Genomic DNA, 24,017 nt, shown 5'->3' on the forward strand with positions numbered 1-24,017 from the left:
CAGGAGTTTTGAGTTGGAAGAAGGAAGTAATATAAGTACCTTTTCTCCTGGTGTGAATTCTCGCAGCTTGGCTCCTCTGTTGTACAGCCGCTGTTGTCGTTCCTGGGCCTGGAGCAAATTCTCTCGTGACATCCTACCCAGTGTGTGGAGCTTTGCTCGCAGGTCCAGGACGTACTGGATCTCGTTTTTCCCGGGGCTCGGACCTTCCTCCCAGCTTTCTTTTAATAAGGTCCAGCATCCCTCTTGGTGTCGTCGAAGGCTTCTAGGAATGCCTGGGCATCATCCTCCGCCGTCATCCGGTGGAGGGTCAGGCTGGCCATGGCCGTCGGGAGTGGTTGCGCGGCTCCCGACTGTTGCTCCAGGGCCTGGGCCTGCCTCCCTACCTGGGCCTGGAGTGCCCCCAGGAATTGGCGGTTGGCCTCCGCTTTGTGCCGCTGAATCGCCGCCAGTTCCCCTATCATCTGGCCCAGTGCGAGCGCTGGCTGGGCCGTCATACTCTGCCACTGCTCCTCGTTCGACATTCTCCGGTCCCCGCCGAGTTGGGCGCCACTGTAGGTGACGTGGGTCGTTCGGGCTCCGGACTAGAGATGAGCCGGATACTCGGCTGAAACGAGTATCCGGTACCGATAAAGCACTTTTGCAGAGTACGAGTATTATACGAGTAATACGAGTCAATATCTGTGCTCGGAATGAATAAAAAGTCCTCATTGGGTAGATGTCTGTGTCTGCGTTCTGTGATTGGCTGGTAGTCACAGCGCCCCTCCACTACACACATACTGTTTTTTGTTGCTGTGTCCCGCTCTGCTCACTCACACACAGAACTCCTCTCTCCCTACCTCAGTCAGCAGGTTCGCGGGTCTTTCCCGATAAATTTAAACGATTTCTTCGCCTTTATTTTTTTTACTTCGGATTGTTGTTCTTAACTAGTAGAGTTCAGGTAAACGTGGGGCTTGTTAAGACGTGGTGCTTAAGAATGCGACTCGCATTGCGTCTCTGCCTGTCGGAGTTTTTTTCTTCAGTCGGCTCTAACCAGTTTTTTTTTTAAGTTTTTTTTTACTTCACGCACTGACCTCTCTCTCTCTCTCTCTCTCTGTTTTTTACCGTCTGCTGGCTCTCTTCACGCACTCAGTGTCTGACGTTGACTAGTTGTGTTGAATAACTAAATATTAATATTACAAATTAAGCCACACACACACTAACCCTCTCTCTCTCATGATCATCAGTGATAAGAATTAAGAAGGAATGCTGTTTTAACCGCAGAAAGGCTTAACCCGACAATTTACGGGGTAAATCCTTCCTACTTCCGGGTTAGGCCCCGCCCAGTCCGAGTACGGATACGGATACAGATAATTCATATGGTTCAACAGATACTGATACAGATACAGATAATGCTGTACTCGCTCATCTCTACTCCGGACAGAGCGACTCGAGACCTTGGTCGTGCAGAATAATGTTTTTATTTTGTAATTTCTGGGGAAACTGCGCCGCTCGTCGTCTCCTTCCTCCTCGCTCATCCCCGCTTTACTGCTTAAATGCAGGAGAGCACCCACACGCACACACACACAATCACCAACAGCTGATAATTATCGTTTCCACCTGGCACTGTTCCCCGAGCCACTCCCTCTATCCCCCCTGCAGCCGAGCTGAAACCACGCCCGCCACCACAGTGAGTAATTTGTTTGTATAGGTTTTTTATCGGAAGTATCTCAACAATTAGAGGTAAATGAAGCTTAGGCGAAAATTCAGTCAGGAAGACTGGACAGGCGTTGCCATTCCCGGTAGGCTTTCTCTCTCCATGGGGGCACACGGCCAGCTGATTAGGGGTGGGGTCAGGTAGTACCAGCCAACCAGATGTGGGTGATGTTATCGTAAACCAATTGCATCAGTGCTGGCAAACGTTAAAAGACTGTTCTCTCTCTCTGCTGTCAGTTGTCATTTCAGCGCGCACCAAAGGTGAGTCAGAGCGCACCAGACGTGAGCAGGTGTCATTGCAACGCAAAACCAGATGCGATAGGTTGGCTCTGACGGCGGGGCATTCTCGGTAAGACGATTCCGGAAGAGAAACTATTATCCCTCCTTGCGCAACTGTGCATGTGACCGGTTGACGTTTAAATCGAGTTAGTTCTCAGCCGCACGTCCTTGCGCAACTGTGCATGTGACCGGGTAGACCATCAAACGAGCTATTATTCAGCGGCAGAGAGAACGAGGGAGAAGAAGAAGGGGGTCCGACACAACAATGTTGCGGTAAACGCTGAAACGCCGATGGGGCGTCGATTGATTGCGATCGATCGAAAAGCTAAAGCAAAATCTGAGCCGGCGAGCCACCTGCCGAGGTACCGGCGTAGTAGCGTAAGAGCGCTGCGCGGTCCGAGCACCAAGCATCCCTCTGCCCAGGTGTGAGTGGGTAAGGCTCACAGCTGGCAGAGAGCGAGTCGATCCCTCCCTGCCAACCGCACTGAATTGAAACAACCCATTATGTTTTTATGTCATTTAGCATACGATTTAATCCAAGGGACAAGAAGTGCATTCAGCAGAGGGTACAGAACAAGAAGCAATAGAGTACAAATATATCAAGTAGCCAAACTACAAGTGCGTTATTAAGAGCCAGGGCATAAACAGTCGAGCTGTTAAGGACTTAACGGTAGCTCGCGCTGAGGGAGCATAAAGCACGCGCTCCCGGTACCGATACCAGCCGAGGCATCGCTCCCATAGATTGTGGTAACGCTCCTTTAACTTGAGGCACCGGTCCATTTAGCTCCCCCGACCGAGGACCCGGTCTCTTGACCGAGTAAACACACGAGGCAGTTGCCACGACTCGCCGCGGTAGTTGCCACAGAGCCACAGGCACCGCAACCTGCAACAGGAAGTGCCTCAACGAGTTGCCACTGCCACTAGCGGCGCTAGCTCCTACTGCGGGAGAGCGCTACACCCCGGACCGTCTCTCCAGCTACTGCGGAACATCGAGGACGGAAATCACCTTCATCTCCAACCCCTGGGAAACGCGCAGCGTTCCGTCCAGCAACCAGCTCCTTGATGGACTAACACTCGGCAAGTCGACCTTCCGCATCCACGCAGAATGAAGCAGCTTGGCATTCACAGGCACCCGCATTCCCTGATCGTCCACCGGGTAAGCACGCAGATACTAAGCTGTTAACATATGGACACGCTCCGCGATGCGAAGCTATTCCCCGGTAAGCAGTGTCCGGCTGTCCTCATGTGATGCTAGCGCAGCGTCGCGAGATGACGCTCTGTGGTGTTTGAAGTTAGCGCTCCACGGCGGAGCGCGCAGCGCTGGCGTCTACCGTTGTTTGCGCGGTGTAATGTAATGTTTACCCTGAGAGGGGGCATGAGCTAGATTCTTACAGAGCTGGGTAGCGATCTCGGCGTGAACTACGGGAGTAACAGGTCGGCAACCAGTACCGTGAAGCTTCTAAGGTACTCAGGCCGGGTCCACCGTATTGACTACAAGTAATCGATCAGAATAACGGCTACAACTGGACATGATGTTCTAGTCAAATAGGCTAAGCTATAGCTAATGTATAGCATAAATAAATACAGGACCACTAGCAATAAGGGGGAAGTGTCATAATTATGTGCCTATGCAGGTGCATGGCTTTCAAGCTAAAGCAATATATGGATAAATAAAAAATAAATAAAATTAAAGCTGCAAGCAGCGATGAACGCGCCTTCGCCTATTCTCGCACGTCGGGGTGGGCAGCGGTCTGCCGGACTCGTGTCGGGAAATCAGAAGGTCGACCTGGGGCGTCGCGTGAACCGGGCCCCTACATGTGACGACCCTCGATCAGCCAGTTGTCACAGACCTTGTCGTACGGAAAGTCATTCGTTTATTGAAGATCACGTTTTTATACAGTAAAGTCACACCCGTTTGAGTCTCTGTAAAACACGGGAGCTGTGGATTCAGTGTGTGGCTTCAGGCGATAACATGACCATGTTTGAAGTGCTCTGTAAGAAGTGGAGAGTGCGTAACGGTTAGCTGTTGGATCTTAAATCTTATTGTTTGATTCTTTAAAACTAACAGCAAAACAGCAGCTGTGCTCCACCTGAAAATTATGCAGATTCGGTTAAATAAATATTGTTTGTCTGGCGTGGTCCTACGATCATTTTACCTGGAAAGGCTGAGGCCAAATGAAGCTTAAGCGAAAATTCAGTCAGGAAGACTGGACAGGCGTTGCCATTCTCGGTAGGCTTCCTCTCTCCATGGGGGCACACGGCCAGCTGATTAGGGGCGGGGTCAGGTAGTACCAGCCAACCAGATGTGGGTGATGTTACCGTAAACCAATTGCATCAGGGCTGGCAAACGTTAAAAGACTGTTCTCTCTCTCTGCTGTCAGTTGTCATTTCAGCGCGCACCAAAGGTGAGTCAGAGCGCACCAGACGTGAGCAGGTGTCATTGCAACGCAAAACCAGATGCGATAGGTTGGCTCTGACTGCGGGGCATTCTCGGTAAGACGATTCCGGAAGAGAAACTATTATCCCTCAGCCGCACGTCCTTGCGCAACTGTGCATGTGACCGGTTGACGTTTAAATCGAGTTAGTTCTCAGCCGCACGTCCTTGCGCATCTGTGCATGTGACCGGTTGACCATCAAACAAGCTATTATTCAGCGGCAGAGAGAACGAGGGAGAAAGAAGAAGGGGGTCCGACACAACAATGTTGCGGTAAACGCCGAAACGCCGATGGGACGTCGGTTGATTGCGATCGATCGAAAAGCTAAAGCAAAATCTGAGCCGGCGAGCCACCGGCGTAGTAGCACTTTTACGAGGCGCAGCAGGAAGCAGTTATGCTAAACGTAAGAGCGCTGCGCGGTCCGAGCACCAAGCATCCCTCTGCCCAGGTGTGAGTGGGTAAGGCTCACAGCTGGCAGAGAGCGAGCCGATCCCTCCCTGCCAACCGCACCGAATTGAAACAACCCATTATGTTTTTATGTCATTTAGCATACGATTTAATCCAAGGGACAAGAAGTGCATTCAGCAGAGGGTACAGAACAAGAAGCAATAGAGTACAAATATATCAAGTAGCCAAACTACAAGTGCGTTATTAAGAGCCAGGGCATAAACAGTCGAGCTGTTAAGGACTTAACGGTAGCTTGCGCTGAGGGAGCGTAAAGCACGCGCTCCCGGTACCGATACCAGCCGAGGCATCGCTCCCATAGATCGTGGTAACGCTCCTTTAACTTGAGGCACCGGTCCATTTAGCTCCCCCGACCGAGGACCTGGTCTCTTGACCGAGTAAACACACGAGGCAGTTGCCGCGACTCGCCGCGGTAGTTGCCACAGAGCCACAGGCACCGCAACCTGCAACAGGAAGTGCCTCAACGAGTTGCCACTGCCACTAGCGGCGCTAGCTCCTACTGCGGGACAGCGCTACACCCCGGACCGGCTCTCCAGCTACTGCGGAACATCGAGGACGGAAATCACCTTCATCTCCAACGCCTGGGAAACGCGCAGCGTTCCGTCCAGCAAGCAGCTCCTTGATGGGCTAACACTCGGGCAGTCGACCCTCCGCATCCACGCAGAATGAAGCAGCTCGGCATTCACAGGCACCCGCATTCCCTGATCGTCCACCGGGTAAGCACGCAGATACTAAGCTGTTAACGCATAGACACGCTCCGCGATGCGAAGCTATTCCCCGGTTAGCACTGTCCGGCTGTCCTCATGTGATGCTAGCGCAGCGTCGCGAGGTGACGCTCCGTGGTGTTTGAAGTAAGCGCTCCACGGCGGAGCACGCAGCGCTGGCGTCTACCGTTGTTTGCGCGGTGTAATGTAATGTTTACCCTGAGAGGGGGCATTAGCTAGATTCTTACAGAGCTGGGTAGCGATCTCAGCGTGAACTACGGGAGTAACAGGTCGGCAACCAGTACCGTGAAGCTTCTAAGGTACTCAGGCCGGGTCCACCATATTGACTACAAGTAATCGATCAGAATAACTGCTACAACTGGACATGATGTTCTAGTCAAATAGGCTAAGCTATAGCTAATGTATAGCATAAATAAATACAGGACCACTAGCAATAAGGGGGATGTGTCATAATTATGTGCCTATGCAGGTGCATGGCTTTCAAGCTAAAGAAATATAAGGATGAATAAATAAAATAAAAGGAAGCTTGCGCGACTCCTGCATACAGAAACAAATCCGCAAGCGACATTCAACTGCAATCTATCCGTGCGGCGCTTTGGGTCACCCAGCTCAGATTGCCCGTCAGCGACACGTTAACCACCGGCATCGGGCTCGCAACAGTCATAGCAGCGGCATGAGGTCCTAAAAAGCCCAGTTCATGGTCATGCGTTTTCAGAGAAACACAGGGGCATGCGTACAGGACCCGGTGCACGTCCGTTCCGTGCTTGGTTACCCCTTCTGGCAGCTGTCAACCAAATGTGCTGGGCTAGCAAGCTACGCAAGCCTCGCGCAAACCACAATGCTGTGATTGGTCAGATAACTATGTCCTTTCCATCCATCCTGTTAGCATAATACCGGCGTATAAAAGTTGTTCAGGAGAAACAAATCGACTTAAAGCGCTTTTTCGGAAGTAATACAGAGCTGCGGTTACCCATTCAACCAGTCATGAGCTGATTATAAGGATGCACAGATGGGCTCCAAACTCATGGAGGGAGATATTGCCTGAAATTGCCGGTTGAGGGGCGTTAAAGTCCTGGAGGAAACTACGGGACAAACATGGCTGCGGAAACTAATAACTGAACATATCAACAACTTCCACACGCAAAGACTTTGTGTTCTGGGTCGCCTTCTACAAGGGCCGGTGTGCCACCTATGCTGGCGGTGAATGGCTTTGTTGCACAGGCAGGCCCCTTTCAAAACCATGGATGGGAATGAGTATCGACTCAACTGCCCATAAGACGCAGCCGCGTTGCAGAACCAGGCACCGGAACCATATAAGCTACACTCGTCGCATGATGACAAGAGTTTGCGCGAAGAGGCTAATTCGCCATACGCATTATGCCGCGGGGAAGCGTATTTCCATGCTGCTAGCAGGACATGGCGTCTTATTTATGCAAACAGCCGCAACCGATATGGGAACAGGAGCGGTACTGACGGAGCGTGAGTGTCAGTGGTTTCAATGTGTTAGTGTAACAGCCACAACAGCGGTTCTGAATCAGTATCATGGAGGCATGCAGGCCAGCTGTGTTTTGGGGGGGTTTTGGTCAAAGCCACGGCTGGCTAGACCAGGGCCTCCTTTCTTCAGATGTTTCCATTTAGCGTGACAATCAAGCGCGGCCAGCAATCTCAACTAAGGGCTAAAATTATTCTTGGTTGGCTGAAATATTTATCCGCTTAAGAAGTTGGCACCAACAGTACGCAGGGCATTCATTTAGGGGCAGCTACTTGACTATAAACCAAGGTATCTCCTCGTCATCCCTGCCTAAGGGTACGTTGCGCCGCGGCAACCCACACATTCTCCAACATCAAGGATAGCGAGTTGGATTCTGGAAGCCTAAGAGGGTCTGTGAATTCCAGAAGGTAATAACTGCTAGAGCTGCTAGCATCCCAGTGACAAGCTCTCAGCCAACAGGGCAGGGGGGTCGTCAGAGGTTGTGACGTTCCTCCGCCCTGGTCGTAGCGCAGTACGTGCAAAGCAAGATCTATAAGCCGTAAATGAGCGGGTAAGCATGCATATAACTGGTGGTGGTGGTGCATTCCCTTTTGGCATGTTGGAAGGCCAGGTCAGCGTCCCCTATGCAGGGGACCGGCGTAGTTCCTCCCAGTCTCGCTAAGAAAATCTAATTTCCTAGGTGAACGTGACCTGGCTTAACGTGTCTGTTTCCTGGTCTAACGGGACCACATAAATTTCCCCAAAAGATGTCCGAAAGGACCCGTCAAGCTGACAACACTCTGTTTCGCGGTCTCATGGGACCAGTCAAGCTGACTACCTTGCCGTTTAGCGGTCCCGCGACCAGGTCACTATAGATCAGGGCTAGTTGCCTGTCTGAGCAGGGCCCGGTCCAAGCTGGACCCGTCAAGCGACGCAGGGCTGTTCAGCGGGCGCACAGGATCAGTCAGGTACACCATGTGACCATCTGTTTCCCGGTCTGAGCGAACCCGGTCAAGTTGTTCTGTGAGGGGTCCTCCGCAACTATGTCTATTCTGCGGTCTCCCTTGACCCTGACTGTCCTGTTCTGCGGTCGACCGTGACCACATCTATCTTGTCTGCGGGCTTACACAACCACATCCTGTCCTTGTCGTGGGTCTATCTCGACCCCAACCAACTGTGGCCCAGCTAGGCCCTCGCTACGTCCTGTGGCTTCCCTTGCCCCCGTGTCCTTGTCTGTGTTTCAACGAGATCTTCCTGTCCTTTCCTTGTTAACTGTGGCCGCTATCGGCTCTTGACTCCCCATGACCCATGATATGTTCCCCTATCAAGCTAACCCCTTGTCCCACCAGCTCCACTTCAAGTCTGGCTAGGACTCCTCAGTGGCCGTAAGTATTATTTTATTCGTCATAAAATAAACCTGTTTTGGGGGGATATAGCTCGGCTCAGCATCCCGGCCCCTGGTCTATCCTACGGCAGGATGGAGTCCAAGCCCCAAACACATTGCAATATCCATATTAATGCATGTTATAATAAAGCAGTGTTCAAACTTCAACAAGTTTCTCCGGATTGAAATGTTGTTTGGCTTCATATTAAAGAGGGGTTTGTGCTCTTTAAAGGGATAGTTCACCCAAAAATTGTGTCATCATTTACTCACCCCCAAGTTGTTTCAAACCTGTATGAATTTCTTTATACTGCTAAACAGAAAGAAAGATATTTTAAAGAATGTCTGTAATCAGACAGTTGATGGACCACATTGACTTCCATAGTATTTTTTTTTCAACAACATTTTTGGGTGAACTATCCCTTTAAAACAAAGTAACCTATATTTGCAATTATAAACTGGTCCATGGAACTTACAGTAGTTCTCAGCTTTGTATGGGTTTTTGGGAACAAAGTGGTTGGAGAAGCTCGGCGAGTACAACTTCAACATCATCCACCGTGCTGGTCGTCTACACTTGAATGCGGACAGTCTCTCTCGACGCCCATGCCGTGCTACTTGCCGTTGTAGACTGCCTGAGGTCACCCAGGGGCCGCGTGACGGTGGAACACCAGAGAATACAGTGCGACCTGGAAGGGGAAGATCAGCTGATGAGGCCGACTCAAGTGGGGGTAGAGGAGCCAGCAAAGGAAGAACTGAAGGAATGCCAAATAGATAGGATATGTCTTACCAATGCCAGTACTTCGGGCCTGTTTGCTGGTTGGACTACTGAATAATTGAGATGCCCAGGCAGCAGACTCACATATTGCACCTCTTCGTAGATGGTTGGAATCTGGTGAGGGACGTCCGCCGTGGCCAGAGGTGGCACCTTGTAGTCCGGTCACGAAAGCATACTGGAGTCAGTGGAACCGGTTGTATCTCAAAGATGATATCCTAGTGAGAAGGTTCTACAACACCAATTGTAGAACCTGTAGAACCGCCTGCAAACTCGCTATTATTGGTACCAAATGCGGGAGGACGTTCTTCTCTGGTGCCGAACATGCACAAGTTGCGCTGCGAAGGCCCGGCCACTGAAAACACCCCAGGCCCCCATGGGCACAGTTCAAGTAGGGGCACCCATGGAGCGAGTTGCTCTCTCTGCGCGTAGGGCACCTAGTGCCTGGGGGGCCATCAAAAAATCAGGGACGTGAAAAATCATCCCAGTAGGCTACTAGTATAAATAACAAATACAATATGTCTAAAGCATGTTAATATGCAAAAGCAATACAAAAGTAATAGGCCTAGACCAAATTAGTGGAGACACTACACACACACACACTCACACACCACAATAATTAAGAAGGAATGCTGTTTTAACCGCAGAAATGCGTCAGTACAGTACACTGTTTTCAAAGTTCATGTTTTATATTGGTCACCTGTTAATCAAGCTCCCTGCGAAGGGTCAATTGCATGCTTAAAAAAGAGCATAACGGTTAAAGCCCAGCCCATTTCAAGACAACCCGACAATTTACGGGTAAAATACGTCCTACTTCCGGGTTAAGCCCCGCCCACTTCCGGGTTAGGCCCCGCCCAATCCGAGTACAGATACGGATACAGATAATTTATATGGTTCAACAGATACTGATACAGATACAGATAATGCTGTACTCGCTCATCCCTACTTAATATACTATTAACAGGGCCGGCGCTAGCCATTTGGGTGCCCTAAGCACAAATGCTTGGTGGTGCCCCCCCCCAACCAACGAACCAACCAACCACCACCACCACCAAAGGAATAACAACCATTCAGAATCTTAGTTAGGTCTTAGTTAGGTTCTCTTTATTCCCCAAATAACTTCTAAACATAAATAATTTACATAAACAAACATGAAAAGAAATTTTTATATATATATATAAGATAAAATAAATTATAATTACCAAATACCACCACAATTACTAAAAACACAGATTTGGAACTGAACATTATAAATGCAGAAAGTATTCAAGTATATAACCGTGTAAGTAATAATGTGCACATTTCTTCAGTAAATAATATACATAAGTACAAATAATAATAATAAAGTGCAAACTGCACAGAAGAATTTACTTTACCATCTCTATAAAAGAGACCATTCTGCTATCCGATAGAACAATATTACAAACATTTTCACTACCATCAGTTGTCAAAGGCCCTACAGAGGCACACGCCTGCATTTCCTAGCTGCAAAATTAGCTATCAGGTCATATGACAGTTTCTGAGCCACGTCCCCATTGATGCTGACAGCCAGACCACTTAAACGTTCCTGCCCCATTGATGAGCGCAGGTACGTTTTGATTAGTTTGAGCTTTGAAAAGCTTCGCTCAGCAGAGGCAACTGTGACAGGGAGAGTCAGTGCAATACGAAGCAATCCATAGATTGGGATATGCCGCTTGAAGCCGATTGTTATGCAAAAACGTAAATGATAACATAAAAAACAAATGATAACAGAAACTGTAACGGTAACAGAAACTTTGGGCGGCCCGCGGACGAGTACCGAATACGACCCACCGGCGGTCCGTGCGGACATTATGAGCGCGAGTACATGTGGGCAGCCGGCCGCCCGGTGACCGCTAGCAACGGTCCTCACGAGACAAAGTTTGGGGACCCCTGATTTAAAACATCGTCTTAGCTGAGAGCGACGCGCGAGCATCATCCCGCTGTCTCTTTTTTCCGCCCCCGACTCTTGATGCCTTTTCGAAGCCATTTCAAAGCTGTCATTTGAGATTTGAGGCATAATGGAACAAACCACTGGGAGGTGGGGGGAGGGGGGGCCGCACAGGAGGTTCCCCTTTTTCTCCACTAATTTGGTCTAGGCCTATTACTTTTTGACTTTGTATTGATTTTGCATATTAGCATGCTTTAGACATATTTTATTTGTTATTTATACTAGTAGCCTACTGTGATGATTTTTCACGTCCCAGATTTTTTGGTGCCCCCCCAGGCACTTGGTGCCCTACGCGCAGCGCGTGATGTGCGTGTGCGGAGCGCCGGCACTGACTATTAATAACCTTTTTCTCGGACCGCAAGAAGGACCGTCGGATAATAAGCAGTGTTAGGGGGGGTAGGGGGTCCGCCGCTGGGCGAAACTGCGCACTGAGGAGTGAACCAAGTAAAACACATAGTACTAATATTAGTCGTTGGTGCTGTATGCGTCCATCTTTATTATTTCACAAAACCGCGCACCTCTGTGACATAATCAACAGATGACGGTTAACTTAACCGGAAGTATCCTGGGGTGTTTTTGATGGGACCAGCACGAAGCTCTCAGTAAATTTCTACGCCATTTGCAAACTTTTGAGGCACTCACGAACCATGCCAAATGTTTTTAGATTTTATCTTGACCTATTGCCAGGATCTTCTCCTGTCTTGTTTGTTCTGTGCACATGGGCAGGTGCCACTGTGTATGGTAGGTCCTGTCATTAGTGTATTAATGGGTAAGAGATGTAATGTAGTATTAAAGCACTTTGAGTGGTCAGAAGACTAGAAAAGCGCTGTACAAGTCCATTTACCAAGTTCAATTACCACCCACAATTCCATTACTTCAAAATAAAAGTCTAAATGATTATCTCTACCTCAACCATAGGTACACCACAATTGTTTTCAACTAATAGTACAACTAGTACTTACTTCTTCTACTGCTAGTTCCACAATTACGACTATATATTACTACAAAAATGTATTTTTTAATTCTCAGCTTTTCCTATTCCTATCCCAATATATTTATTCAGCAATGTTTAGAAGTAATGTAAGCTTTTATTAGTTCTGTATTTTTTCAAATTCATAGAAGCTTCTCCCATTTCTGTTTTTTTGCAATTCTTTCAAGTTCATTTCAGCTTTTCTCATTTCTGTATTTTAAGCAATGTTTTGAAATTAATTTCAACTTTTTGCATTCCGACACATTTTCAGCAAGAAATGCATTTTCTAGTTTTTATTTTGTTTTTAATGCAACATTACAGGGGGGGCGGCATCTGCGGGCAGGCCAGGTAACTCTTAAAATTGCTGCGGAATGTTTTTGTTATTTGTGTCATGTATACTTTCGATTCGTGTCAGGCATGCCAGTCACCGATGACTTTGAACAGGAGAACACATTACCTCACAGAAGACTTTCCTGGCCTCCGTCTCATAGAATAGACCAACAATTATTCTGGCATCTTGGCGCTTGGAATTGAAAAAGAAAAAGACAGACGCACACAGGATGGAGAAAGGAAAGATAAAATCTCTGTAGTGTGGCTAGCTAACCCAGGAGGCCTCCCTCCTCCCACCTTTTCCACAACACACAAGCAGACTTCCTCTCGACTGGAATTCATTCATGCTGTAACATTATTTTCTTGCAGTATCAAATCTTGGTCATTGGAAATAAGACAGCATGCTGCACAAGTTCATTGCTAAGTATGTATGTGTGCAGGAAGGAAGTTATGGAACCTGACAGCGTTGAAAGGAATCAGGGGTGAACAATGCCAAGCTAGATGTTCAGTAACCCTCTCCCATTAAAACCTTTGTAAATACGAAAGCAGCTAAAATATTTCAATTAAAGATTAGGCAACATCTTTATCTGCTCAATCCCTTCCATTGGTGCGTGCAGCTGATAAATAGAACTGACTGATTCTTCTCTTTTGTTTTGAATTGCAGGGATTTAGTTGGCCAATCATACTATATATGTATACTACTGTATGTATGTATGTATGTGTATATTCATGTATGTGTGTGTGTGTATATATATATATACACATACATACATACAGTAGTATACATAGTATACATATACATATATACATATATATATATATATATATATATATATATATATATACATATACACACGCATACTGTATGTTCACTGTGGTCCTGGTCAAGACAATCTCCTGCCGTAGGGTGGCCAGATTGGGTCCGGAAGAAAGGTCGTTCACCTATGGGCAGCGGCTTAAGGACGCCGCAGGCCGTAATGGAGAAGGTGGTGCTGGAGCAGTTCGTGGAGGGGCTCCCGGTCCAGACGGAAGCGTGGGTCCAGTACCACCGCCCACCCACTCTTGCAGCTGCCATCACCCTGGTGGAAGACCACCTGGCGGTGCACCCCAGCGGGTAAAGGGACCAGGGGGGGCACGTCGCCCTTGGCCCGACCAGTAGCCGCATCACGGAGAGGGAGTCATCAGCGGCCAGCAGAGCAACCCGTACCGGCCCCACAACGGGCGACGTTCCACACTTTTCATTGATCACGGACAAACTATATAGAGTGTGACACTCAGATGGGAAAGAGATTCTGACGGACCAGGGCACCTCGTTCATGTTGCGCACCCTGAGAGAACTTTACGGGTTTCTCAGCATTAGGTCCATTTGAACAAGTGTGTACCACCCGCAGATCGATGGGCTGGTGGAACGTATGAATAAGACACTGAAGTCCATGATCTGTAAATGTATTAGCGAAGATGAAATGGGATAACTTGCTTGATCCTCTGTTGTTTGCAGTACGGGACGTTCCCCAGGCCTCCTTGGGATTTTCACCCTTTGAACTTTTGTTTGGCAGGACCCCAAGGGGGGTGCTGAACCTAATTAAAGAAAAATGGGAGGAAGGCAAGAACAAGATCCAGTACGTCCTGGACTTGAGCAAAAAATTAACACACACTTGGTAGGATGGCACGTGAGAATTTTCTCCGGGCCCAGGAACGGAAACAAAGGCTGTACGACAGGCTGCGACAATTCACACCAGGAGAAAAGGTTTTTGTATTACTTCCTTCTTCCAACTCTAAACTCCTGGCTAAGTGGCAAGGGACCTTTTGAGTACGACCTAAACCTTCTGAAAGCCTGGAGGGAGGCGGATTACGTTTCTCTGGTTTCCGCAGTATCAGAAAGAGGAGCTGGGGTCGGAGGTGTCAAAATTGGTTTGTGCGAGGCCTGTCTCTCCGAAGACCAGAGAACAGACATTTCCCAGTTGCAGGAGCCGCTCGACACTGCACGTTTCTTTTACGACCCTGGATTTGACTATGGGCTACTGGCAGATTCCTCTGTCGTCAGAGACCAAGAAAAATACTTCTTTCTCCACTCCGAATAGATTATACCAATTAATCACACTTCCCTTTGGCTTGTTCAGTGCACCGGTCACGTTCCAATGGCTCATGGACCGGGTGCTGCATCCGCACGCCGCATACGCTACCGCCCACTTGGATGATGTTATTATCCACCGGACCACCTGGGCGGGGCATGTGCAGCAAGTGGATGTGGTACTGGAGTCGCTGAGACATGCTGGGCTCACCGCCAACCCGGGGAAGTGTGCAGTTGGACGGAGACATCACGGCAGATGCTGTCGCCCTTCGAGCCTGTTAGTACACTGCAACTACCCACCGGATATCGTAACCCGGAAGGCATCCTTCTTCTGTCGGGCGGCTTCCCTGACCACCGGTGTCCACCCCGGAGTTCAAGGGTTACCGCCCCTTGATGAACCTAAGACCTTGAGGCCACAACTCACGGCCGCAGCTTCTGCAATGCAAGTTTTGAACATACACCACTCTGGATCAATGTCCCCTACCTCCACAGGAATGTGAGAGAAGCTCCACTGGAGGTGTGAATTAAAAATCTTTTGAACTGGGGCCTCCTCCAGACTTATCAGTTAACCCGCACTACACGCTTGGGTTTTCCCAGGTATGTCCTAAGATGTTTCCCATCCTCTGACCCAGCTCACCACCAGGTGGTGGTCAGATGACAGCTCTGCCCCCTCTCTTTACCCGAGTGTCCAGAACATGCTTCCTCAGATAAGACCATACGATTACAAAATCGATCATTGATCTTTCGCCTAGGGTGCTCTGGTACCACATACCATGTTCAAACATAATGATGTTCATAAGTGTGTTTGTTATGGACAATCCATGACTGGCACAGAAGTCCAATAACAAACGGATTCTCGGGTTCAGATCATAGAGGCCATTCCTCCCAATCATGCCTCTCCAGTTATCTCCATCGTCGCCCATATGCGCAAGTCTCCCAGTAGGACTATGGAGTCCCCTACTGGAGCCCCATGCAGGACTCTATTCAGAACTCCAAGCTGCTGTTTGGTGCATATGCACAGACAACATTCAGAGTTTTCCCCCCCCCCACCACCCGAAGGCGTAGGGAGGAGACCCTTTTGTCCACCGGGGGTAAACTCCTATGTAGCAGCACTCAGCTGGGGACGTGAGACCGTGGGACGTGGGACCCCAGAGCCAGCATCTTCTGCCCAGGTCTGTTCCATCTAGACCTCCCACTGTCACTGCCACCCTTGAAGCATGGAAGTCTTCTGGCCCGAGAAAGATCTTGCAAAAAGTCAGAAATATTTGGAATAGCCTCTAAGCCTACTGCCCGCAAGACCCGGACCAGGATAAGTGTCACCAAAATGGATGGATTAATGTTTAAACCTTTTATTTGTCCAAGGATGGATAAAAATATATATTTAACATTTATTATATCAGCAATTTATATAAATAAATAATAGTATCTTTTTTAGATAAGTTGTAATTTTTTGAGTAATCTTTTTGGAGAAATCATAAATGGTGCCATTTCCTCGTGCGACTCATATCTCAATTTATCAAAGTACTTTTACCGTACTTTCAGTTTGAGCCACTGATCGGCCTCACTAACGAGATGACTTCACACTCTGCATCGGACTGCTGCTGCACTTTCTGCGCCAGTGTTGCAACGTACAAGGAGATGTACTGTATGTGATGAACTGGTCTAGAAAGCCCTAACTGATTGCTGTTCAGCTGCCGGTTATGTAATTACGGGGAAATCTGGTACCTTGAGATTTTTGACAGCCACAGCAGGGTTTGTGAGGAAACTCTGACGAACACTGATTTCAATCCCTGCCTCCTTTACTCTCACCTCCAGATCATCCAGAGTCTGCCAAACACAGAGAGACACACAAACAATCACGATGATGCACAATATGACAGAGAGAAAGAGATAAAGGATTGGTAGGTTGGAGAATGACAGCAACAGATGGAGTGATGGGATGGGGTTAGGAAATGAGAAGAATTAGTGAAAATCTTTGGAGCAAAGCACCCCAATGATATTTTCAAACTTTGAAAGACATAAAGCCCTCTGAGGCACATTTTGTGATTTTGAACAATACAAAATAAATGTTATTGAATTGAAGACAATGAACTTTAACCTTTTACGCCTTGTATGTCTGGATGCAACTTCCACTCCAGAAATGAAAGGCTTGACAGGCCTGCTGTGCCTAGTTGCTATTACTAAGCAATGAATGGATGGATCCCTGTTAAGAGGAAATGTTCACTAATGAATAGGAAATGTGGTCACTTAGCAGGGAATACATTCGGCTGCTCGTCTTGCTCAGGGAAAGAACCTTCAGATAACATAGTATCTCGCCACATTTTTGTATGGCTCATAAAGAATTTAGATAAATGTACAACTCACTGATGTAAAGACTTCAGTTGTTTGCTGAATGGTGGCAATCTTGGTCCATTTCCACTTCTGAAAGAGCTGCACTCGAGTTGGGTTGTGCAGTGTGGCTGACGGATGAGTGCGAAAGAAGGTGGGAAAGCGCTGGCGGTTAGATAAGGCCGGGGAGCTGGAGCCGTACGACAACTGAGACAGAGGGAGATACGAAGAACCAGGTTAAAGCCAGTGACATCCCGATTACTTCATCTGCAGCAATATGATGAGTCAAATAAAAAAAGCCATTATTTTAGTCCAATTTAAGGTATTTTTATCCTGATTTGAGAAATAAATCCTTTTGATTCTGTTATAGTCAACAAAATGTAATTAATTTTTTCTCATAATGTCTCTCATAATTCCGTCAGATATTTTCTTATTTTGCCTCAACTGTCAAATATCTTTCAAATAGTAACCAAATAGAAACTAAAAACAGGTCAAATGGTTAAGAATGCACCGTCCTCCTGATGTTGATGCGAGTTGCACTGACCTGCAGGCAAAACCTTGGATTCTGTTTTAGTTTTTATAGTAATAGAGACTGCATGTTTTGTGTTAAGAGACAAGTGAGTAATCAAGAGAAGGAACTCTAATTAGTGTCATCTTTTTTTGTAAACAATACTATATATTTTCACAGTTGGTGTTTGGTAGAAAAAAAGCTAGTTGACATATGTTCTACTTGTTGTCAGTTCCAACTTAACAAAATAAGGCAGTTTGGTCAGTGGTTCTATAAATCATTTAACCTTGTTAGTTGTCACAGAAACAAAGGTGTAGATATATATTTATACGTATATATGTATATTATATTAAAGATATGGGGGAGGGGAGCGGTGGCATGGAGAGATGAATAATTATTGGAATGCTTTGGAGCATTTCAAATATTGTTCTTTGAATCTTTATTCAACTTATTATACAGTATTTCTTCCATACGGCTTCCTACTTTCAGTTTTACATTAGTGTAAATTGCGTTTCTTAGAGGGAGGGCATGTTTGGAATGTCACAGACATTCACTTTTGGCCTGAGGAGACAGAGAGTGAGAAAAAGTCTGTCTCAAGGCCCATATGCTCCAATACAAGTCACATTTATTACCAGACGGAAATATAAACCACATGGTCGCGTTTGGTAGAGTCTTGGGTCTCTCAAAATCACCTTATCTTTTAGATGACGTTACAGTTTTGTGCTAGAGGACAATTGTTTGAGGTATGGATTCTGTGTAAATCGCTGTCTCTCTCTGCCCTTTGAGCTGCTGGTTAGTGATCGCAGGTGCTCCGTTGCTGTGGATACTCAGACGCGCTGCTCTGTCTGTGACTCACAGCTGATCCGCAGTCTGACGGGACCTGAATGTATTCAGGTCGTACAGAGGACACTTCAGAATCTCCCTTATATGAGCCCTCCATTTTTAACACTGCCATGTTCCCACACAATGGATGTCCTCTCCTTCCTTGATTCTCTCCCCTGTGCTCCCCCTTTTCTAACCATACTTTCCCCGCCCCAGCCATGTTATCTAATTCCCCTTTACAGAAGTCCCCCCCCCCCTTTCTGTCCCCTTCCTTTCAACTCTGCCCCCCCCCCTTTCTAACCCTGCTTCTTTAAACTTTTTTTTCTCTCTCTCTCCCATCCCATAATTTCAAAATAAAACCCCTGTGGAGGGGATTCTTACTGTAATCTTCAATAAATCAATAATATCTTTGTTCGAAGGGCAAATATTCTGTCATCCAAACCCCCGCCCCGTACTAAAAATTGGATTGCTACCAGTAGTACAGTAGTGACACTGTAATGGATAGCAGTGTAGATACTATAAAAAGTAGTACTATTAATACACCATACAAGGAATTTGACTTGGCGTGTTGGTGCATGACAGCAGACAGTTCGACAATGGACAAGACAACATAATGCAAGAGTAATAAAATAAAATATAATGCTATGGGTTAGTAATCAAAGGCAATGGTGTTACGCCCGGCCTAGGGGAGCCGGAGCGCCGCATATATACGAGTCTCCCCAACTCCCAAATTAAGACCAATGCTGCAGCGTTCTCATTCACAATGGTTATTTAATACAAGGACGAGGTCATGAACTCTCTTCAGGGTGAGCATGGCCCAAAACAACAAACAAAACAATCTGTGCAGGTCCCCTACCTTCCCTAGAACACACAAAGAAACAAACCAAAGTACAAGTGTCTTACCTATCTCCCTACCCGAAAACAGGAGAAAACTTGAACAAACAAAAAGGGCTTCTCACCCCTACCAACCTCCTTGCTAACCCCACCACCCAAAAATCCACAATGTGCAGCATGGCCCAGTTGGAAGCTGGAGAGATAGGCAAAAGATCCATCTTATTCACCGACGTCGAATCATCTGCAAAAAGAAAAGAGACACAGAATAAATGCAAAACATACAGCAGCCCCCTCAGGCAGGGAGGTGAACTGAAACCTTACTATGACACTCTGAGTCATAAAATGCCTGCACTTAACACCAAACATTTCTTCTATTGGAAGAGATGTTTGTTCAACAACCTATCCGGGATAATGCATCCGCGACAACATTATCAGTCCCTGAGACAGGAACACCAACGGATTGTGGTCGGAATACACCCGAACCGGGGTCGGGCTTGACCCAACATATACCTCAAAGTGCTGCATTGCCAGCAGCAAGGTCAAAGCTTCCTTTTCAATGGTGCTGTATTTCAGTTGATGTTTGTTAATTTTTCGGGACGCCCGAAATCCGGTGCGGACAGGACAGGTGCGCTGCACAGCAGAGATTTGGCAGAATCGAACGACTCCTGACACACCGTAGCCCAAACGAATCGGCAGGAGGGGCTTAACAAACTACTGAGGGGCACCACCTCACTGGCGAAGTTCTTACAGAAACCACAATAGTAACCGCACATGCCCAGAAATCGGCAAAGTTACCGTTGCGTCCCTGTCACAGGAAAATCCAGGATAGCCTGGATTTTGGCGGATAAAGGGTGCACCTGCCCCTGTCCCACCTGTTTCCCCAAGTAGGTGACCACCACCTTACCGAACTCACACTTAGCCAGGTTTAATGTCAATGAGGCCCTCCTCAACCAACTGAACACCTCCCGTAAGGTATCCAGATGCTCACGCCAAGTGAACGAGTAACATACCATAACGCCTCACAGTTCACAAAAGCTGAGACTTCTGCGGCCCGCTGTGAAAGGGGAACCTGCCAGTAGCCCTTCAAGAGGTCCAGCTTGTTGAAAAATGTGGCTGACCCAACTTGATCCACGCAATCATCCATACGGGGGAGGGGAAATGAGGAGTCGTAGCGGGCCACGCACCGTGTTTCCAAAAACAACTCTGCTGGACTACACCCCAGAGATTCCTGAGTAGTTTCACGAATGGCGAACCTTGTTCTATGGTAGGGGGTTAGGGTTATGGACAAGACAACATAATGCAAAAGGAATAAAATACAATATAATGGGTTAGTAATCTAAGGCAAAGGGTTAGTTTAAAGGACTAAGAGTTTCATATTATAACTTCTCCTCAAACCCACATATGTCTCGGTCAGACATGGTTAATGATTTCAATCCCCACACTGATTGGTCCAAGAACAAAGTTCAGAGCTGGCCTTTCTGTCATTCATCTTGCATCTGCCCGGGCACCTTCCGAAGGTACTGCCCTCTCTGTTGACTCCAAACCCCCTGATCTGTTGGCTATCCCTTTGGTGTCTCAAGACCTTTGACCTTTAGCAAGAAGCAAGCTCTTTCTCTACCACCGCATATATAACTGTGCTATTCACTTAGTACTCCACCACCATCCAGAGCAGGAGCCCATGGAGATTTACATTCAAGACTATCTGGCTGCAGGTGTAATTGGGTCATCATCGTCCCTGGTGGGGGATTTTTCTTTGTGTCCAAAATGGACGGTTCGCTCCGCCCCTGTATTGACTACCGGGGTTTAAATAACATTACAATTAAAAACAAGTATGCTCTTCCCCATATTAACTGAGACTTAAACACCTACAAGGAGCAACCATTTATTCAAAGCTAGTTCTTGTCCGCGTCAAGATGGGGGATGAGTGGAAGACTGGCTTCCGGATCCCCCTAGGTCACTTTTTATTAGTATTTGGTCATGCCTTTTTGGCTTACCAACCGTCCTGCCACCTTCCAAACTGATCAATGATATCCGGATCTTCTGAACCAATCATTTTTTGTTTATTTAGATGACATCTTGATCTTCTTCCGGAACACATTGATTATGTCAGGCAGGTTCCTCAGCGGCTACTGGAGATTAAACTCTACATTAAACTGAGTTTCCTGTTGCTTCTGTGAAATTTCTGGGGTTCATCATCAAGAGCGGGCCGGTGAGGACTGACCCAAGGAAGGCGCAGGCGATAGCCGACTGGCAGACACCCACTTCCCTGAAACAACAAGGTTTCTGGGGCTTGCCAAGTTTTCCAGGAGGTTTATCCATGTTTACAGTAGTGGCGGCACCTCTCACCCAACTCACTTCTCCCACTAACCCCTTCTCCTGGACCCCAGCGGCAGAAGGCGCTTTTGTAGCTTTAGAGACGTTTTACATAATTTCATTCAGACTCACTCACTGATTGGTCACCTCACCTTCAATTAACAAATCACTTTGCAATATATATATATATTAGGGCTGTCAAATGATTAAAAATTTTAATCAAATTAATCAGAATTTTCAGTGGATTAATCATGATTAATCACACCTGAATCCTAACCATTTTTTCTTTCTGAAATGCATACTAAAGATAAATAACAGGAAACAGATACATAATTATCATTATTATTATCACAATTATTATTTTTTACATAAATACATGTTATTGATATTTGATTTTTTAATTCATTCCAGAAAATAATCAAATCAATGTTATTTGATAAGTTACAGACTGATTTCCCTGCATGGCTCTAGAAGGGTCTCGAGCCTCTGCAGTTTATCCCACTCTGCTGTGAGTTTGTGCTCCTGATGGTCCAGGGCTGCGATGACCAAACATGTCAACCCTCCTGATGTTTCAAAGCCCCTCCCAAAAATCTCCCGGACCGACCTTTCTCCCGATTTCCACCCGAACAACAATATTGCTGCACCACCCGTCACTGGGCGCGCCGCTTCAGACCGAACAATAATAAAGGTTACACCTTGAAGTCGAGCACGGCGATTAGAACGACTGGCGCTGCAAAGAAATCCGCTATCACCCCCATTTCAGTGTGAAATATCCCCATACCTCCGCATGTTTCAGAACAGTATTACGGGTCTCTCCGATGGTCTTTCCTCTACCTCAGCGCTTTTTTATTTATTTTTCTTAGCAAAGCTCTGCTGGGCGGAGCTTTTTTTTCTTCTTTGTTCTGCTGCGCGAGAACTGGTGGCAGTAATGTGTTGTATAGGATGAAGTGCATTCCCTAGAAGAAGAGGTTCTTTCCGGACCTGAATAATTTGTCACACTGCGCATGCGTGAAATGTGTTAAAAAAAATTACGTAATTAACAACAAACAACTGATTAACGTCGTTAACGCGCTATTTTTGACAGCCCTAATATATATATAAATATATATATATATATCTACCCCAGTTCTTCATCCAATCGTCGCCAGATCGTTGTTTAAACCAACCTGGTAGTGACTGCGCTTGGCTGCTCTGTTGATGAATGTTTTCAAAGATATTGGTTTATTATTTTTCTGCTTTTCCTCTGACCCTGTATTTGTTTCCTTGCAGTCATTTATCCTCCTGATTCCCCAGTCTGTCTGCAATTCCCTCCCTGGATTCTCCATCTGTCTCCATAGCTGTGTTCCTGACAATAAATCCCCCCCCTGTACCTCCTGCTCTCTCTGAATTTGGGTACACCACGTAACATAACACATAGTGCAGTGCAACTTAAACCTTAAATTTAGCTTGTTCTCAATGATTGAATAGCATTCATGTGACTTGAGTTATTTTTGTTATTTGTACCTTTTTAGGGTGGTACCCTGCTATTTATTGTGTGAATTATCTTGGAGATTATTAATAATTCTATTAATGTCAATGGTTGTAATATTACACTACCAATACTATTAACCACTACAAAAGATCCAAAGATATATTCTTCTGACAAATGTGCAGCCTAGGCATACTTTTTTTATTGTCATAATATGTCAGACACACAAGCAATTTGACTTGCTGGTTGGTGCCTGAAAGCAGACAGTACGACAATGGAAAACAAACAATTTAGTGCAGGAAATAAGATCAAAATATAATACAGTAGTAATCTAAAGCTATGAGTGCACCATCATCATCTTTGGCAGATTGAATTTCTTCAGCCACCTCAGGATCCTCTGCTGAGTCTGAGATGTTCAGCTCCAACTATATGCGTGTTGGGTTGCAGTCAGCGTCTTTGCTGACTGCTGCATGTTTCTCTGTGTCTGTCTGATCCATGTTTTACAAAAGCACAACCCAGAATAGTCCTAAATTTACCCCTGTGCGCCTGGCTCGGAGTAACTAAGGGGTTGAAGAATCTCTCACTCTCCCAAATGCAATAAGCTCGCTCTGATCAGTAGAGCAACTTGGAGAGAACAGACCGGTTGGGCCCAAGCAAACGCCATGTCAAACAGGTTCAAAAGTTGTACTATGATACTATGAAGATCCTTCCTAGGGCTGCCACATAGAGACAACAACATTGCTGAAGCCCTTCTAGTGACCTATGGCAGTGTTGAATTCAGCGTTGTGTTATTGTAACCGGGGCGGCCGCTCACCTGGTCACAAGGGTGACAACGTCACTTTGGGACTCTCACTCAAAGAATATCAGTTGTAATGAAAAGAAAGGGAGCAGAGAGGTGAAGTTCCAGTTTTGTAACAATGTTTTTTTATTTACAAGTAGGTTTAATGTTTAAAAGAAAAGGAATAATCAATCCAAAAACATTGGTTGGTTTAATGGCAAAATATAATCTATGCTTTGAAAAAGGATTACTATACTGGGGTACCCTACCAGTACAAGGTGACTACTTGAGGCCCACAGGGGCGGGGGAGTGAAAGGGGACAAAGGGGCCACCACCAGGTCAAAGGAAAGAAAACACAGTGTCACGTTCGCAGCTGGAGCAGGATGCAGGGAGGACTCAAACGCAG

The 24,017-nt window shown here is 46.7% G+C and overlaps 1 protein-coding gene across 1 annotated transcript in view; it reads right to left on the minus strand.

Annotated features, from left to right (window-relative positions):
* Positions 1 to 24,017, minus strand: part of gabbr1b (gamma-aminobutyric acid (GABA) B receptor, 1b) — a 63,297-nt gene that overhangs the window by 11,417 nt on the left and 27,863 nt on the right. Inside the window, exons 5-7 of the mRNA XM_062558631.1 lie at positions 16,925 to 17,095; positions 16,286 to 16,387; positions 12,617 to 12,682 (exon numbers count right to left, since the gene is read on the minus strand). Coding sequence (XP_062414615.1) covers positions 12,617 to 12,682; positions 16,286 to 16,387; positions 16,925 to 17,095 — 339 coding nt within the window. The remainder of the gene's footprint in view (positions 1 to 12,616; positions 12,683 to 16,285; positions 16,388 to 16,924; positions 17,096 to 24,017) is intronic.

The sequence above is a fragment of the Pungitius pungitius genome, chromosome 17 (genome assembly GCF_949316345.1).
Source record: "Pungitius pungitius chromosome 17, fPunPun2.1, whole genome shotgun sequence".
Classification (NCBI taxonomy): domain Eukaryota; kingdom Metazoa; phylum Chordata; class Actinopteri; order Perciformes; family Gasterosteidae; genus Pungitius; species Pungitius pungitius.